This window comes from Gouania willdenowi, chromosome 4, assembly GCF_900634775.1.
Source record: "Gouania willdenowi chromosome 4, fGouWil2.1, whole genome shotgun sequence".
Taxonomy (NCBI): Eukaryota; Metazoa; Chordata; class Actinopteri; order Blenniiformes; family Gobiesocidae; genus Gouania; species Gouania willdenowi.
Window position 1 is genome coordinate 22,763,980 of NC_041047.1, and position 18,990 is coordinate 22,782,969.

General features: G+C 39.6%; 1 protein-coding gene across 4 annotated transcripts in view; it reads right to left on the reverse strand.

Annotated features, from left to right (window-relative positions):
• Nucleotides 1–18,990, reverse strand: part of lnx1 (ligand of numb-protein X 1) — a 47,895-nt gene that overhangs the window by 17,977 nt on the left and 10,928 nt on the right. Inside the window, exon 1 of one of the 4 annotated variants that reach the window (XM_028443998.1) lies at nt 11,708–12,477. The exons of 2 other annotated variants lie outside the window; for them this stretch is intronic. In XM_028443998.1, the coding sequence (XP_028299799.1) occupies nt 11,708–11,799 (92 nt within the window). In that variant the 5' untranslated portion in view covers nt 11,800–12,477. Of the gene's footprint in view, nt 1–11,707; nt 12,478–18,990 lie in introns of those variants that run through there. One more of the 4 variants, XM_028444000.1, reaches the window with a different exon arrangement.

The following is an 18,990-nucleotide window of genomic DNA, read 5'->3' on the forward strand; positions in this document are numbered from 1 at the left end:
AGTTATCGTAGTTCATTCCGCTAGTAAATTGAATGACATCAGGCATGTCTATGCAGCAACATAACACTTAATTGAGTGAAGTGGTTGAACAGAGCAATATTTCAAACAACAGCAGTGAAGAGGGCACTGCAGCAGTCTGTAGGTGCAGAAGCCTTGCTTGCATCACTCAGTTTCAATTAAGGGAATTAAAGCTGAATGAGCCCATAAAACACTAGCAGGACTCACAGCACTCCTCAAACACTTGAAACTAATATCCATGCACACATACAATGGGTTGTACACTGTATGTGGAGGCTTGCAGACAACTTGTGCAATGTTGACGCTATTATTGACCCTGCTCTGCCATTTTTTTTTTTTAGATAGTTGTAAGCATGCAGTCAATGTTTAGTAAGGCTTTTCAAAGCTAGTTCACACCTGCAACAGGATAATTGGCCTGTTTTAAGAAAACTGATCAACAGGTAAATATTTCCACACCGAAATTTCTTCTTTGACTTTATTTTTACACACATCAAATGCAAACCAGTAAACCAAGAGGCTTTTTGACTCACTGAAATTATACTTTTGACAACCTGATTCAGAGAATAGGACAGCTACTTATAGGCAACACATAGTGTTTGAGTACATATATAGTTTGTTTAAAATTCATGGGGAAAAAACATTTTTTTTTTAAAGTATAAAGACACAGTGGGATATAGCAGGATTTGAAAGATGAATGGAGAAAAGGAGCCGAAAGAATATGATGTTCATGACAGGGTGACCTAGTGGCCGAAAGGCTCAAAGTGAATCAGATAAAACTGATGACGAAGCTTCATAATGGTCTTATTTTGGACAGTGTGTTTTACTCTGGGAACAGATTTAGACAGTGGCAATGTCATTCCAAAGGTAACGGCCTGAGGCGTTTTGTTTTTCTTTCAAACTAAAATGTTATCCAATGTTTTAAAGTTTGAGATTCTTTTCCCTAACATCACTTAGTGGACATGTTTCGAGGGGTCGCGAGAGTTATAACTCTTGGATTTAGAAATTTAAAATAAGTCCTTCAGTTTGAAACTACATGAGGCTGTATAGGTTTTAGAATGAGGATCTTTGTTGTGTTTCGGGACTCGATTTTCTTTTAAGGAAATAAAAAATCACTCACAACTACTGCCTTGGGCTTAGCCTGGCATTTAAACACTATAATAAAAAGGGAGACACAGTGGTGGCAGTTCTACAAACATGACGGCAATTTCTGGATTTTTGTTTAAGGTATTCATATTTAAATTTTACATTTGTTTGCCTTTGAAAAAAAAGGGGGAATATGTCCAATTTAGAAACACAACAGCGTCAAACTAGGTTTATTTTTACACACTGTGCCGTTGTTTATTAATTACCTCCACAGTCTCCAGGGTGAGGTTAATACTATTATCTATTTATAGATTTTCAGTCTGCTGAAGTTCCGTGGAGCAGAACAGTGCACTGTAGCCGCCGTCTTAGCCACTGCTACCTTTCATCCACACAGCTCTTTGATAGTTACATAAGAAAGTAAAGAGCTGCTGCTGAAGGAACTGAAGAAACTCTACCATGACTGGCACAAAATTAAAAACCACAGTCGAGTCAGTGGAGATGTGCAAACATCAGTGAATATGCACATATTCAGCAAAATGAACCTTCAGAGACCACCCCAAAGTGAGAAAAAAGTCTTTTCAACGCTGACTGCAGGACATTTTAACAGGTCTTGTTTCCTGGGCTGACTCTCTGGGCTTAAACAAAAAAACAAACTTAAGCCAGACTATACATTTGAGTCCACCTAACACTTTGTCAGGGGTTTTGTCTTCTCTTAATTAAAATCTTGCTCCTCCAGGTGACAAGAGTTAACAAAAACCATAGTCATAAATCAGTTGCTTAGAGCCTTAGCTTTGAAGGTTAAGACTGTGAGAAGTTAAAGCCAAGGAAGCACGACAGTAAGCCTTTGTCTTTGTTACCAGGGTGGTCTTACAGCTTTTACCTCCGAGACTAAAAGCCAATTAAAACAATACAATTGAATTTATCACTGATTCATGCATTTATTTTTGTTCTTCCAGAGGAGCAAACCTCTCTGTGGGTAAATTTTAGACTCATCGGTCGCTGCTTATACGGAGCATTTCCTAATGTGTCATTTTCAGATGATGATCACACAGCTTAGAGCGGGAATGTCAAACTCATTTTAGTTCAGGGGCCAAATACGGAGCAGTTTGACCTCTAGTGGGCCACAGATTTTAGGCGGTAAAAAAATAATTTTAACATCATTGTGCCCTAGTTTTCAATATCGGTTCAATTCACTTCAGAGAATTTTTGATTTTTATCAATTTTTGTGTAATTTAGAGGAATTTTTTGAAAAAGACTTGTAGAAAAGTTGAGTTAAAAGCCCCTAAAAATATTGTAGAGTTTCATAAAATTGGTGAATTTGAGATATCTACAACTAGATTATTTGTTGATTTAAAAAATAATCCATGTTTTCTCTGTCATTTTGACTTTTTCCTGCGGGCCAAATGAAGTACCCCTGACTGCAGTCTGCAGTTCGGGGCGGAGCTCAATGCGGCATGCTATTGTGCTGTTTGATTCTTATACTGTTAAAAATAATCAACCTCAAAATAAATAAATTGTTCCATATAAATAATTATATATATTACATTAATTAATTCTATTGGCATACAAAATAGATATGGGTTAGGGTTAGGTATTTTGTTTATGGGACTCGATGAAACCCCCCAAACAGTCCTTGGACCATTCAGTTTGGAATAGGGAATCAAAGGCAAGGCACGGGCCGGGGTATGTCGTCTCGCACCCCACCAAATCGTGCACATTCATCAGAAAAGTATGCGTAAGTGGATCAGTGGAGTGTGTGTCAAGTGTGGTCCATATGGGGCCCAGTATTAGGCGGACTAGGGACCGTCGGCCACCACCGTGTTAGGGTTAGGGTTAGAGTAAGTCTGAACGTAATTGGTTTATTGAACTGCAGGCTGCAGTCAGGGGCTTCTCGGTCAAATTGGATGCTCTGAAGGGCCGTATTTGGCCCCTGGGCCTTGAGTTTGACACATGTGGCTTAGAGGGTGCTGATTAGCACTGCAGTATTCTTGTCCCAGCCAGCCTCTGTTATCACATCATCTCCCTCTTAACCCTGGGATCTGCTGTGAGATAGAGAGCAAAGTAACCAAAGATCCTCACTGATCATCTCCCACCCCCCGCGTCGGCTCCGCTCACTCCTAGTGCAGCAACAATCACCCACGATGCGATTGGTAACCAAGTGGTTGCGCTGAAGTGCTCTGGCTGTGGTACAAACAGCTCTGTTCTTGTGATGTGAAATAAACACCATCTCACGACTCATCAAAGCTCATGAGAGTCTCCAATCCTCTTTAAGGGTGAGTGGATTATCCCTGCTAACCCAAATACTCTCCCTGCTCCCGGACTGCCACGGACCATCGTGTCGGGAGACACTGGGCACGCTCCACAAATTACCTCTGCTGATGTGATCACTAGAGGTCGCTCAGTCAGGTGCAGAGAATTAAACTCTGTTTCCTCGGTCATTTGAATTATTTCACTTTACAGTAAATATATTATGAGTCCGTAAGAGGCGCCACTGCTTCAAGAAATGCATGGGATGTAAATTGACAGATTTAGTGTTACATCATATCTTCGTCATTCTCTTTTCAAACATTAAGCCAAGAAAACTTTCCAAAAGTGGAAGAGAGAGAATATTATTCAGTGTGGAAGCTTCCTTTGAGTTTTTTTCACCAAACAATCTGTGAAAAAAAACCCTGTTTGTACACATGTCGTATGCATGCTTTCCTTGTGTAACAACAAATGTGAAAGTGTTGAGTCTATTCTTAGGGACAGACACAGGAGGTGACAAATCCGACGTCAGAATCAGTGTCAAGCTTGAGAACAAGGTTCTGTTGGCCAAACTGTCGCAATTATCATGTCTACCAAAGTGAGGTATGTCTGTTGCTGCTATGCTTTTGACTAAATGAATCTGTAAAGTGTAAATAAAATAATACCAAAGATTCACATCTGATTAGCAAAGGTATACAATTATTAAGCCAACAACCATATCTTACCCTTTCTGAAACAGCTTTTGCAGCTCGTCTTTTCACAAGTTTAGCAGTGTGTTTATGGCTATTTTTACAATGTTAAATAGACCAGACATGTAGGTTCTGCCAGAAGGTCTGGCTTGATTTAATAAATCCCAAAACTCATTCCTTCTTAAATTTATTCAAACCATACTCGATCTGTCTTTTTGGACCTTGCTTTGTGCACTGGTGTACAGTCATTCCAAGTGGCTTTTGAATACTTCTGGCAAAATAGTGAAACATTCGAAACAAGCTGCATACCTTGCTTGGTTTTATCCATCGGAGATACAATCACTTCAATATATTAATTAAACCCATCTATGAGCACTTTTGGCAATATGCAGGTATGCAAATCATTGTTCATTAGAGGTAAGACAATACACAAGACAATACACAATAATAGACTCACAATAACAATGCATTACGATGTTTTGGAAAGGTGAAAAAACAAAACAAAGAAATAGCAGTTCGAAAAATACCAATGTTTTTATTTGACTTTAACTCTGGACATACTTACATACTGTGGGTATGACTTTTTCAACTCAATAGGAATAGAAAAAATAAAAACACTGACTCCCCCAATCATACGTACCATTGACGACAGATTTTGTGATGTTTAAAAATGATAGTATGTTGTACAATATATTGTCCCACTTGTATTCCTTATTCAGTATCATCGGCTTTATCAAAGCCATTAACCAATATCTCTAATATTATCTAATTAGTTACAAGTTGTTCGCACTTAGTCCTTACAGCAAGAAGATCCATGGTTAGATTCCTATATAGTGGACCAGGAAGATCCCTCTGGGTGGAGTTTGCATGCTCCCTCTGAGCACACTAGGCTTTTCCCAGTTTCCGTCACTAATAAAACATGCATAATAGGAACATTGTTCAAGGTTAGCCAAATGTGGAAGTGACTTAGTCCCCAGATCGACCTTCCACTCTGACCTTTAAACTTCATGCTAAAAAAAAAGGCCTTAAAACATACAAAGACACAGACATTAAGTACACAAGTCAAATGTGTGGCCATCAGTGAACATACCTTCTTGAATCTATTTGAATGACATTATAACATCAAAAAGAGTAAAATTTGACATAAGGGATAATATGTGGACACACTGAACCAGAATAGAGAGCGCACCGCAAAGACAGAGTAATCCAGTTAATGAAATGGTAATCAACAGATGCACTAGTGTCCTGTTTGGATGCACCTACTAGGTGTAATCCTATTCACGCAAAAGAAGAGGAAGAGGCCACAGTTAGATGGGAAGGTCTTTGGTGTGAAATGAATTTGTTTAATCGTATTTAAGACCTGCTAGAGTTAAGGAAGAGTTGAGAGTGAATCATCTCCATCTTTCTTTTAGAATGAATGCCTTTCTGAAAACAAAGTATTCTGCTCTTCTTTGTTTGAACTTGCCTAATGTTCTCCGTTGCGGTAAAGACCAGCCTAGCAGGTTTAGCATGGTTATTGTGTTTAAATGTTTATGAGCAGAGAGAAAGAGAAAGAGGCCTTGGACTGGCACAGCGGGAGTCGAGTCAGCCTGTTTGAACCAGCCCACACTCTGAGTCATGCCTTTTCACCAGTCAATATGTGTGATCATCACAGGAGCTGTGACCCTCTGATCGCACTGGAAGAATATTTATGCTGCATTTACCGTGTCAGTGTCTGGTTTCAAGCAGGTGGAAATATATATAAGCTTCCTTTGTCAAAACAGAGAAAGAGCTGAGGGTTCACAAAGACATGGCTTTATTCTGATGGTTTGGTTAACAAGATCTCAACTTAGAAGCATTATGGGTTTGGCCGCCACAAGAGTAGCTTGGTTTCCATTACCCTTGGAAATGCACAAAATCTAAATGGCGAAATAAAAACTGGTAATGGAAACACCTGAATTTAGAAAGAACACTCACGTATCGCTAAAAACTTTTTACGGTTTCATGAGGAGAAATTGTGAACGTTTCCATATTGAAATGTATCGCAAAACTGTTCTTTTTGCAATTACATAACATACCTGCTCACATGGTGCGGTGTGTGTAGACAGAAGAGGATGCCGAGACATTTCGTGGCATTATACTTTAAAAAACAAAGGTCTACAGAGTGTTATAAAGAGGTTTGGATCGTCCATCTTTCTGCAGCATTCAAAGCGCAATTATACTTTGTCGACATTTAGAAATATTGCTTTTATTTTGCAAAAACCTGTAATGGAAACACAGCTAGTGATGATTCTGCTGCCTTTGACTGAAGTGTAGACAAATCTAACTTTAATCCCACTACACTGTCCCACATTCCTCCTACCTTTTAGCCTATATTTCCAATTCTATCACACTGGCCCTTGGCAGTGTCTTAGTTTCTCTACCTCCACATGCCACAAATGTTTAACACAAAACCAAGACATGGTCAGCCCAACCCAAAGCCCAGGCAGTCAGCAGGGCACTGCTCACATGAGAGATTAACCCAACACGGTTCTTCTTACGGCTGTTAGCTACACTCTGCCGGCTGCTCACATTGGACCCCCACCACCAACAACTCTCAGAACCAATGAAGGGGAGGCTGATTCTGAGGCCGCCAGAGGCAAAGGTTACCAGATACTCATTTTAACAATATGCTAATCAGCAGTGGCATGACGAAGAGACAGAGACAATTATGATTCAGCACAAATATCACTCAGATGAGCGTACAAATGCTTTTTGTTGTTCTTAAGGAACAAAGATAATCTACAACACTTGAAAATCAACCACCACTCATCAAAACAGATGTTCCAACCTGTTGATCACCTTTTGTATATTGTAGATTTTTTACAACCTAAAGACATGTTTCAGACTTGTGTTTCCTTTCTCAGTTCTTTTTTCTACTTGTAGTCTTTGGTGTTCCGTGCACATAAATGTTCACTTCCTCCAACAGCGATGTGTGCTTTAGAATTTAATGCAAACCAATGAGGAAAAAGTGTCTGCTCTCAGAGTTTTGGTAGTAGGCTAAGCTGACAGCTAAATGTTACAAGTAGCTACATTCAGGTTTGGAAGTTCATCTGACAGACTCTATTCCACAGAGCCTTGAAAGGTTTCCAATCATTAGAGTGTTAATCCAGGAAAACCTAACAGCCCAATTGGATCTCCTGCTGGCTGGACAAGCCTGTGGCCTCCGTCAGGGCTTTGGTTTGGGACTGCCTGCAGTGTGCCCGGAATCTAACCCTGAGAAATCTAGAGGGTTGGATGAGGCTGTATACACCTTTTTCTCCTGTGACTGAAAGAGTAGCAGCTGATATTTTATATCTGATATGCCATGTGCTGGAGAGTTGTCTGCTCAGTTTAATATTAAAGCTACTGGGAAAGCAGCTTTGAGCGCAATAATTAGCAGAGTATTGTTTGTTGCTGGTTTATTTTTAGATTTTTACACATGTAATCTTTTAACTCTCTCTCCCTACTCTTTAACATTTTTTTTATTTATTGCATACTTGTCTTGTGTTGCTGTGACACCTGAAGTCGCCCAATGGGGGACTTCAAATGTAATTTATCTGCCCCTTCATATATGCTTTGTGGCTTTACTCTGACCATGCTCATTGGTGCTAAAGTTTGCCATCTCAAATCAGGATTTCAGGAGTACAGTTTGGGTTTTGGTTTCAGGATGATTGAAATTTCTAGAAATCATCTCCATATAGGGGTGACCATGGCTCAGTGGTTGGGTGAGTGGGTCGTCTATAAACCGAAGGTTTGGGGATTCAAATCCTGCTCTATCCAAGTCGTAGTGTCCTTTGGCAAGGCACTTTACCCACATTGCCTCGTATGAATGGGTATGAATTGTAGGCATGAAATGGCTACGCTTCTGTCAGTATAATGTTTTAAAATTCGGAATTAGTTATTCCAAATCAAATTATTCGGAATGTTATGCTTTGTGTTTACATGGAAATAGTAATTCCAAATTGAGGTTTACATGGAAAACATGGTTTATTCAGCTTTATTTCATTCCGTTTTAGGTCTGGGGTTGGGAACAGTTCTGATTGGACAGGGGGAAAATGTGACGCATTCACGTCTATCAGCTTAGCCTTTTCTTCTCAGCTACAACAGAAAAGACTACAAAATAAGAACTGTTTTCACTTTTATTTTGATTGTAGTTTTGAAGCAGCAGCTCAACAATAACACACGGTTTCACTTTCGTCCGCGGAGCAGGATAAAGGAGATAGAGTAGCAGAGAAGGAAGCTAGAACACCGTACTTTGGTCATTCAAAGCCAGCAGTTAATGCAACAGCTTTGAGTCTCTTTGAAAAAAGCACTACCGGTATATAAATCAAAGCCAATTATGTCATTATTATTATTATTATTATTATTAGTTTTGTGTGTTTTTATTACATTTTTATTACTGATATTTACAAATGAATTTTCATATTGTAGCTTTAAAAATGTAACGTGCAGAGAGAGCTTAAGGAGGGCAAGTAGAATCTAATCCAGAATTTCTGTTCTGCGCTGCTCTCTCGCTTGCCTTCACTGTATTTCATGCTGTCAGATACAACAAGATGGCGAGCTGCCTAAATACAGAAAAATGATTAGTAATTAATCCAAAAAAAAGTTTAATTAGTGAAGCCTGCCCTACACTTTCAGGACACACGAGAACAAAAAAGGGCAAAGTGTGGTCTGTTGCTCTTTCCTCAACAAAGCGCCTGATACCAGCAAACGGCTGGTGTTGTTCTGATACAAGGAGTGCACAGCAGCTGGGTGGATAATCCTGTTAGGGTACATTCAGGCTGAGGATGGCAGAAGTGAGCACAGCTCACAGTGATCAAACACCTTCTAGATGAGGACTGAAAGGGCGGACGCTAAGCTAATCAAGGTGTTTAAGTCATTTCAGCTCAAGTCCTGAAACAACACAGATTAATCATTAAGGCTTCATAACACTGGACCGTGGTGAGGATCTCATAAGGGAGACAGTGTTGGATTCATTTTAGGTGATAAGAAGAAACAGGATTCATTGCCTTTTGCTAAGAACCAGAACAATGACATTGATATCAGGCAGTTTATGAGACAGTTTGCAACAACAGAGAAATGTTTCTAATAACCAACCATTGTTTGATGGAAGTGTAAGCAAGACAAAACACTACTTGTATTTACCACACAATCAAAACCAAGAGTAGTGCTAAGCACATCGAGAAAATACAGACGAGGGGAGAGAAAAAGGACGTACAGGAAAACACATAGTGGATGCAGAGAGGTAGTCGTCACACCAGCAGCTGGAGGCTTCTCCTGTCAACGGTATAGATCAAGACAAATGGTGTGCCACTGCTCTCTAGCCAGGCAGAAAAGCACTACGTCCGAGTTTGTCTGCTCCTGTTTTCTCTCTCTGTCATGTCATAATCAGCACACTCCTCACTGTCAATGGCTTTCATAAACACATCCTGTCAATATTGTTCACAGATCAGTGGGAGACCTTCAGGTGTCTCTGGGAACCATTGAACAACCTCCTAGAAGGAGATTCTTCTCTAGTTACCTTTCCATTTCCTCACAGATCCTCTGCCTCTACCTTCCATCAACACGAGTTAAGTTCAACTCTTCACCACAACTCATTTGGACCATATTGTGGGCTCTTGGAAGCTGCAAGAGCTAAAGCCCCTCTCAGCAAAGACACAGCTGGGCTTTACAACAAAATGAGGGGATTTTTGAGACACTGTATTGTTTCATGTATTCATGCATAATGAGCCATTTCTGTCAGGCTGGAGTGAGGAGCAGCAGCACAGCTCAGAGGGATCAGAGTGTTTTGGCTTTGTATACAGTTGCTAAATGCAGTCAACATTTGACCCACATTAATTAACTCCAGAGGCAGATGCAGAGCACACAACCCAAGCCAGAAAAAAACTGAACCACACATAATCTTGTGTGTAATGATATGCAAAATGGGTGGCTAATTATCCCGTAGGCTGACTTTAACAGAGTGAAAACTATACAAAGACGTGCTTTTTAAAGCACTTTGGTCAATTGTAAATATTGCATTACAGTGGTCTGTTATGTTCTTTATGTTTATATGTTAATTTCTATGTTTTCATTTTGTTACATTGAACTACGTCAGTAATTGTGCTGGATGATTGACGGGCTAGATAGCAATGCAATCTCATATATTTATGTTCATATTCATCTCAAGTCTTTGGGTTTCAAAAACATATGTTAAATTAATTGGAATCTCAAAATGTTCCCAAACATTTAAAAAGAAAATAAAAATCTTCCGTTCATCGTTTCATTCATCATAGCTCAATTTCATGGTTTCAAATATTTACTACGACTTGAAAGACGACCACTATTACTACTACTATTACTACTATTACTACTACAACTGCTGCTACTACTACTATTACAACAACTACTTTTACCAACAATAACAATCAAACATTAATTTGGTCGTGTTTTTTAGTCCGAACAGGGTTGCGAGATCTGTCAGTGTCTACCTGGGCTCACAGTGTGTGCATAGTGGGGTACACCGCGAACAGAACACCAGCTGGTCACGTGCAAAGACAGAGAAACGCACCCCCCCCCACAACGAATGGAGGTTTAATCTGACGCAAAAGCTTTTGGACTGTTGGATCAAAAGAAATGAACACAGGCTATGGGAGAACATGCAAACTCCAGATGGAAAGGCTTTAGGCATCCAATCCTAAAACCAAACCAATGATCATAATAATATATAATAATATTGTTGATAATGCAAATTATTTTAACAACAGTCTCCTTTTTTCTGTTAGTATTAAAGGTAACAATAATATTTCCAGTTGAAAGGATCATAAATGTCGTTATGAGTAGACATGCAGTACCCATCCAAATGTATTCAAAATACTTCTCTATAAGTGAATTCTTTACACATTATTTTAGTGTTATGTTCAAAACATTTCTATAATACATTTTTTTTTTTTTTTTAAAAAAAAAAGGATAAATTACCATTGACAACAATAGTGAGCAAATCTAATAAATACTGAAGATAAAAAGGTTATTTCAGATGTTGGTTACAGATAAAAAAAAACACCGTCAGCCAGCAGATTTTTTACTCCTATATCAAATTTATGTGTAGCTGCTATCTTTAAATAAAGTAAACAAAGAGGAGACTGTATGATAGGCTGCAAAGAGATGAGGTCTGAGAGTAGATGGCTATGAATTTTAAATGTTAAGGTAAAAGTGCACATCACTAACAAACTACCATCCCAGTATTCAGGGATACACTTTGGGAGTATTACTTCTGTCAACCATGAGCAAATGCTCGCTGACATTGTCTTCCCATAAACAGAAGTCACACACTTACACGCGCTGCTAAAGGGAGTGAGAGAAGAGAGGAGAGATACGCTCATGCTGCAGTGGTTCTCTGAAGCATCACATGTGGTCGGACAGGATGAAGCTCTACCTGATGAATGTGCTGTCTCCCACCATACCCAGTCATTAAAACCCCTATAAACAACTGTCAGCTCGTCATCAAAACCTATACAAACCCCTCCCTTGGTTCTCACAGAGGATGATCCAAATGTAAACAGTAGATGGAAGTGGACAGAAACAGAGGGAAACGTGTATACACATTGACAGCTGCTCAGTGTGTAGATGGAGGGGGAGTGATGAGGTGGTGCTGATGAGAGGGATGCGGGATGGTGGAAGCACAGTGTACTCACAGTTCAGAATAGAGGATGTGCAGGTTGCCCAAATTGTCTGTGTAGTTGGCCGGGCTGAGCCAGGGCAGCACCAGCAGCAGCAGAGCCTTCATGGTCAGCCCTCAGCTTGTTTTTTCCTCCACCAATCTTCCCGCCCTTTTGTTCCCTAAAGCTGTCTTCTCTCTTGTTTCTTTCCTCGCCCCCCTCCTCCTCCTCCTCCAGCTCCAACTCTCTAAACCTGGCCGTACTGACCCCCTCCTCCTGCCTCAACCTTCTCTTTTTCCCCCTCAGAACTATATTAATCTGCCACTTACTACCTTTTTACCCCTATCTGTTCCCCCTGCCACCTTTTCCACTTCTGTTTGTTCAAGTTTTTTTTTTTTTTTTCTGTGCCTCAGGCTGGCTGCCCGGTCATCTCAGCCGCAGAGGCAAGTGGGCCAGTTGCCAGAGGTTGAAGACGAAGTGCAAGAGGAGGAGGAGGTAAATGGAGCAGTGGTGATGGCAGCCGTAGAAGAAGCAGAAGAGGAAGCAGGTGCAGAGGAGAAGTCCTGTTGTGGCAGAGGAGGAAGAGGAAAAAGTGCAGGGAGAAAAGGAAGGAAACCCGTGCAAAGGTGGCTCATTTGGAATACAATTTGAGATGTGCAGCCCCTTAATCTGCTCTGGGCACTGCCGAGTTGTAAGAGGATTTACGCTCGTATGCGTGTGTGTTGAGGTCCGTTTCCCTCAGAGTGTGCATGTGTGCGTGTGTGTGTGTGTGCGTGTGTGTGTGCGTATGTGGATGTCAGGGAGAACAGTGCACGCTGTGACTTATACTGCAGCAGAAACCAGTGAGGGTGGGAGGGTGGCATGGAGTGAACCAAAGGGAGAAAGGAAAGAGGGGGGACGCTTCATAGTACTCTGATTAGCTTTACTTGACAGAGTAATATACACACATGATCACACACACACAACCTCTGCATCCACCCTCCTCATTCTTAAATGCACATAGGAGGAATTTTAAATTGGAAATGTGGAGTTTGGAGGGTATATTTTTGCTTTTCCAAACCCTAACCCCCTTGACTGAGATGGTGGACTGCTCCAAGTGCAGCAGATTGGTCTGATCGCTCAAAAGAATCTGTCAACATGTGTGGAAAAAAAACATAGAGAGATAGAGAGAGTGGGATAGAGAGAGCATGAGGAAAACACACGCAAATCAATATCCCTTGCAGGGTTGAAGACTGGTTCATTCCAACGATATGAATGAAAATAATATAGAAAAGCAATCACTGCAAGGTTTCATTCATTCATCGTCCCATTCATTTATACATACACTTTCATAATAAATGGTGATTGTTTTTCTATATATATATATATATATATATATATATATATACAGTATATAGTTAGGAAGCAACACTGATTGTGTATCAATGTTTTTGGTCACTTTTGCCAGTGCCTTCATCCTCTAGAGCACGTGTGTCAAGTCAAGGTCCAGGGGCCAATATCTGGCCTTTTAAAGCTCTCAATTCGACCCACAGGAGAAAGTTAAAATGACATGACTCATTGTATGAATAACCAACCCACAAATTTAATGACACTGCACAATTTTTTTTCAGCAGCCATTTTTTTTTACATCTCAGATTGTTGTAAGTACAATTTTCGCCAAAGTATTCACTAAAATGTCCCCAAAGTAATTAAAAAAATGCTCACAAAATCAAGAAAATTTAAGTGAACATTCTGCACATTCTGATATCTGTCACTTATTGTTTGGATATTGTTGGTGTTTTACATAGTTGCAATACTATTATACGTGGAAGTACAAAGTAGGGCACATGGATGATAAAAGTGCTTGTTTTACTGCCTATAATCCGGGGCCCACTTGAGATTAAACTGGTCCCTATTTAGCTCCTGAACTAAAATGAGTTTGACACCCCTGCTCTCGAGGTAGCACGAGGTGGTGTCAACCCACAAAAGTTTTTCAGGTAGTGCATCAATGCATGCTTTGGCAAGAAGGTTTACTATGTCTATCAGCACTATATATATATATGTGTGTGTGTGTGTGTGTGTGTGTATAATCCATACACTGTGTTTCTTTTAAACATGTCCTAAATGTATAAAGTGCACCTCTCAGATTATAGACCAAAACACTGTGTCTCAGACAGTTATTCAAACACTTATAAGTAAGTCAGTGCTACACCATTCACCCTGACTGTGCAGCGAGATAAATGGTGCATAGAGCGCACAGGGTCACACACAAGAATGAGCTATGGTTCTGGTAGTGTAGCTATGGCATATGGACCTGAGGTTATACTTGAAGATGTTACGTCTCTCATCTAAGAGGCTTATTCAGTTCTGAAACTGACTTGTTGGAAGTCTGACATTTGTTTAGACAGTTGATTTATTTGTTGAGCCTGTTATGTGGTCATTAGCATACTAAATGATCGTAGACACACGCAAGCATAAAAGTTAGGATGGGACGATATATAGCGAGATAGATATTGCGTAAAGTAGAGGAAGTACAGATTCTTATTGAGTGGAAAAGGTTATACCCAGAGTATATTTATGGATGCCAAAGAATGGTTATTTTTTTTAAACTACATTTTTTTGTATTTTTTACACCTTCAAAAAACATTGTATCATTTTCAAGAGCCCAGTATCTTACATTGTCTCATCTCGTGAACATTGTATATCATCCCACACAAGATGGCTTCTTTCACATCTCTCTCAAATGGTAAAAATGGTAAATGGACTTGATTTTATACAGCGCTTTATCCCCACACTGAAGCAGTCTCAAAGCGCTTTACATATCAGCTCATTCACCCAATCACTCTCACATTCACACACCAGTGGGACAGGACTGCCATGCAAGGCGCTTGTCGACCACTGGGAGCAACTTAGGGTTCAGTGTCTTGCCCAAGGACACTTCGACACATAGTCAGGTACTGGGATCGAACCCCCAACCTCTCGATCAGAAGACGACCCACTACCACCTGAGCCACGGTCGCCCTCAGACCATCTAACCATCTATCTTCTCTTGTCCTAAAAATAATGTCATGTTAGAGCTCTGTGAGTCTCAAGGAATCAGTATTTGTAATTCTTTTGATTCTTAGTTGTAAGAAATAGAGGTGTAGCAGGTTTACTTTAGTAACAGAAAAACCTAACAAGGCGTGTCACCTAGATCCAAGATCCATAATAACATTTGGTATCAGAAGCAATGCATGTTGCCTGAACCACTCTAAGCAGCCACAGTATTTCCAATCATGGAAAAAATGAAATAAGAACGCTTCTATGCGTGGATCTAGTCAACATCCCACTATGCAATGTGCAAAACTTTTCCAAAAATGTCAATAAACTTGTGTTTACGGTGGAGATGAAAACAAACTTTTGGCATCAGTTTCAAAGTTTTACTTTTTTTTTCTCCAAGCTAATAAGCTTAGATTTTTTGATCTATAAGACCTACACTATGTCTTTATCTGATTAAAAAAAAAGCAGCTTTAACCAAGCAACCACAATTAGCAATAAACAGATGAGTAAAAATCATCGCAGACATGCATTAGTTACAGCTAACAAAAAAGATATGAATAAAATATGTTCATATGTCACCATTCAGTGCATTATCATCACATTAGATTATGTTTTGGGAAATACTTTGCTACAAGGAACATTATTGCTGAAACATGGTGACATCAGAAACATGCTGATTATTATATAATTTCATCAACGCTGCCCCACATTTCAAACATTTGCACAGACTTTGTTAGCAAAAGCTCGCTGGCCTGAAGATCTAGTACAAAGGGCAGGAGAATTTAAACTAAAAGATAATCTGTACTGATGCATCATTTTTAACCCTGTCAACTCTAATAGGAAAACCTGAAAGAAAGACTGAGAGTTCAGCAGAGAGTTTTTTTCCTACATGTTCCCGATGCTAAATCAAATTTAAACCTTACTTGATTCTCAGAATTATTTATCATTTTTTTCCAGCTTAAGCCAGTTGTAATGCCATCCTAAATTAGACCTGCTGTTCTTTTCCCCTATTTATTCCCATCCCGTATTTTTCTTTCCTCCCTTTCTTGAACTGTTATCTGTATTTCAAACACTGAGCAGCCTGCTACCCTCAGGAACACCTTTTACTGGTGTAAATACTGCCTGAATTAATATTTCATAGAAAAAAGTAGAATGTTTAAGGGGAAAATGTATTGGTGCGTGCATGAATATGTGTGTCAACAAGATAATGCATGCATGCATGCATGCGTGCATCATGAGGCGCAAGTTGTCCCCTGGTATTTACTAAACACAACAATATGACCACAAGGCATGCAGGAAATGGAAAAGTAATTGGATTGCAACAGGATGCAGTTTGTGAACAGAAGCCCGTCTGCCCCACAGGAGTCATTTTGTACGCCAGCACATTAACTGGCTCTTACAAAAACAGCATTATAACAAACACGTATATACACATCCTCCTGCCCCATTTACTTTTCACAACCCACTTACACATGGCAATTTCTCACTCGGACGTTCAGTCTCAGCATATAGGTTTCTAACTGTTTTTTTTTTGAAAAGCAATAAATACAGAAACAATTTCAGTGACTACACCAGTCAGATATCTCTCCTACACACTTTATTCAAACAGAAGTCCATATGTGATCACTCTCCTGTCTACATAAGGCAAGTTCCACTCAGGCCGTTCCACACTGCACAAAGTGATCCATCCATTTAATCTTAATCACATGTTTTTGTGATTTCTCACTGCATTTATAAGAGCTAGCTGTAATGGAACTGGTAATACTAGCCGCTATAAAATAAGAAAAAACAGCAACAAAATACAAGCTTTACTTTATCCATTCATTTTCTAACCCACTTGTTCCTTTTTTCAGGGTCGCTTTAATTCACAACAGTGATAGAATCCTTTTCACAAAATAAGCATAGTATAATCTAGAATACATTTCAAATGCATTAAGGGCAAAAAAGCAAACTTGTTGGTTACATCAAACAGTAACTCATTAAAAGATAAAATGATTTAAACATTAATTTAATTCAAAAGTACTTTAACCGATTTATCCTTTCTTGCAAACAGAAATGATCAAAGTCATTCTGTGCCAGTCAAACATGTAATACAATTGCACTCAACAATGTGAGCCCACCTTTTAAAGATTGAAAAAACAAGACTTAGCTCAGTGGTTTCAGATATAAAAATGACAAACATCATTCTGGGTAATATTACATTTCAGAGACAAAGACATCTGTGCAGCCTCGTGTGTACACAGAGCCATTACAAAATGTCATGTCTGCTGGAGTTTCTGTTCAAAGCTCAGAATGGTCATGTAACATGTTTTAAAGACCTCACTCTGGGCCACTTGTTGGCTCATTAGGGGCTAAATGCAGGCTGTCATTTGACTACTCCTGTTGTTGAATGATGAATGATGCTGGCTTTACAGCAGGTGTGTCCAAACTTGGTCCTAAAGGGTCACAATCCTGCAGGTTTCAGATGTTGTTCAAAAACACCTCATTACTAACAGAGGATCCTTGCCAGGCTGTCTGTAGAACACCATAATGACACAAAGTCTCACTCCAAAGCATAGAATGACTACGCTTGTCCAGTGTGCAATAGGCAGACTATGCATCCTTTGAGACCACCATTTTACAATAATATGATTCTCAGAAACCTCAGAGTTCAAGGTTCAGGTCTCGGTCTCCTGTACAGGCCTTATGAGAGCAAAACAGCATCAGGGTCAAAATGAGGCTTCATGTACCGCTAGGCCTCAAAGAGTTAAGTGAGCTCTTTTGAGCCCCTTTAAACAACACTAACAGCTTGAACAAGAACAATGATATTATTATTATCATTATTATTGTATATTTGTATTATTTTGTATATATATTTCTGGTGTTTTTTTTTATTTTCCATTTATATTCTTTTATACTTTTCTTCTTTAATCTATTCTTTAAGGGCTTAACGGGGAAACGTGGGGGGCGTTATTTCATCATGTACATGTTCATGCACATGATGACAAATAAAAATCCTTGAATTTTTATTAGAAATAGGTGAATTATCTTTTGAAATATAGTTTATTTTAAAAAACAAAAAAAAAAATATTGTTCAGTTCCTATTATCAATCTAAAAATAATCACGTTTTACATCATTACAAGGTTTCAAACAGTCTTAAACTACACTTAAAAAAATGTAAATGAATATAAATAATAATAATGATAATTATAAATAAATAATTCATGCAATCAGTATGGTTTTAAAAGGTTAACACGCAGTGGACAAGCGTAGTCATTTACACTCTGGAGTGAGACTGAGGTTGCATAATGACACCTACATCACACTGACAGTATAGACTTTGCATACTTTGTGTGTTACTTTCTCAGACACAGGCTTAGTGAAAGCCGTAACCATGAGCTGCACCCATTGCCCAAGGCTAAACGACAATGGTTTATTTTTACCCTCACAAAATCTCCATGACTGAGGTGCACACACCCTAGTACCTCTAGATGTGCAGGTTGTAATGACATACATGCTAAAACTCTTTGGACTCTAGTGTCATTGGTTTCCTTAAATTACATTTGAAACTAGAACTGCAAGCAGTTATGAAAGGGGGCCAAATCTTCCCGCGCGACTCGGCCCCCATGGAAGTACGTCACAAAGGATGACGGGCTTGGGGCGAGCGTCAGGACACAGGCCAACGTGCCATTTGCTGTGAACACGTGAATATAATGTTTATTTAGATCAGGTTCAACTGAAGACTCTACGTGCCAAGTTTCAAGTTGATTGGACAAAACCCCAAGGAGGAGTTTGAAAAAGTAGGTTTTTCAATTTTCGCAATTTTGCACCACACAATTATAGGCGGAAATGGGCGTGGCCTAGCTCAGCTGATTCAGTGCTATTTAGGCAATCTGTGGATATGATGTTTTTGAATGTGCGTAATACGGTGTGGGAGTTATAGGCCAAAACGTGTTTACCTTGATTATAGCGCTACATGCTGGCGGACATATGTGTGTTTTTGCGTTCGAGGTAAGCTGAGGGGTTTGGACCAACCCTCCAAATGGCACCACCCTCCCTTGCACGATTTAGCCTGCAGCACCACTTTTACCAACAAAAAAATGAAAGTTAAGAATGACAACTATAATAGAAATCAGAACCATTACAATAGGGTTCCGAGCACCGCTGGTTCTGGGAACTGCGTATGCATACATAAGCGGTCCCCAGGTCACATGGGTTTGGCCCCCTAATAAATGTTGTCTTTGAAAATGACCTAGAGGATTAGAGAAAGAGGGGAAACAAGGTTTCTGCTTGAGGACAGAGCATCAATAAAACAAACATG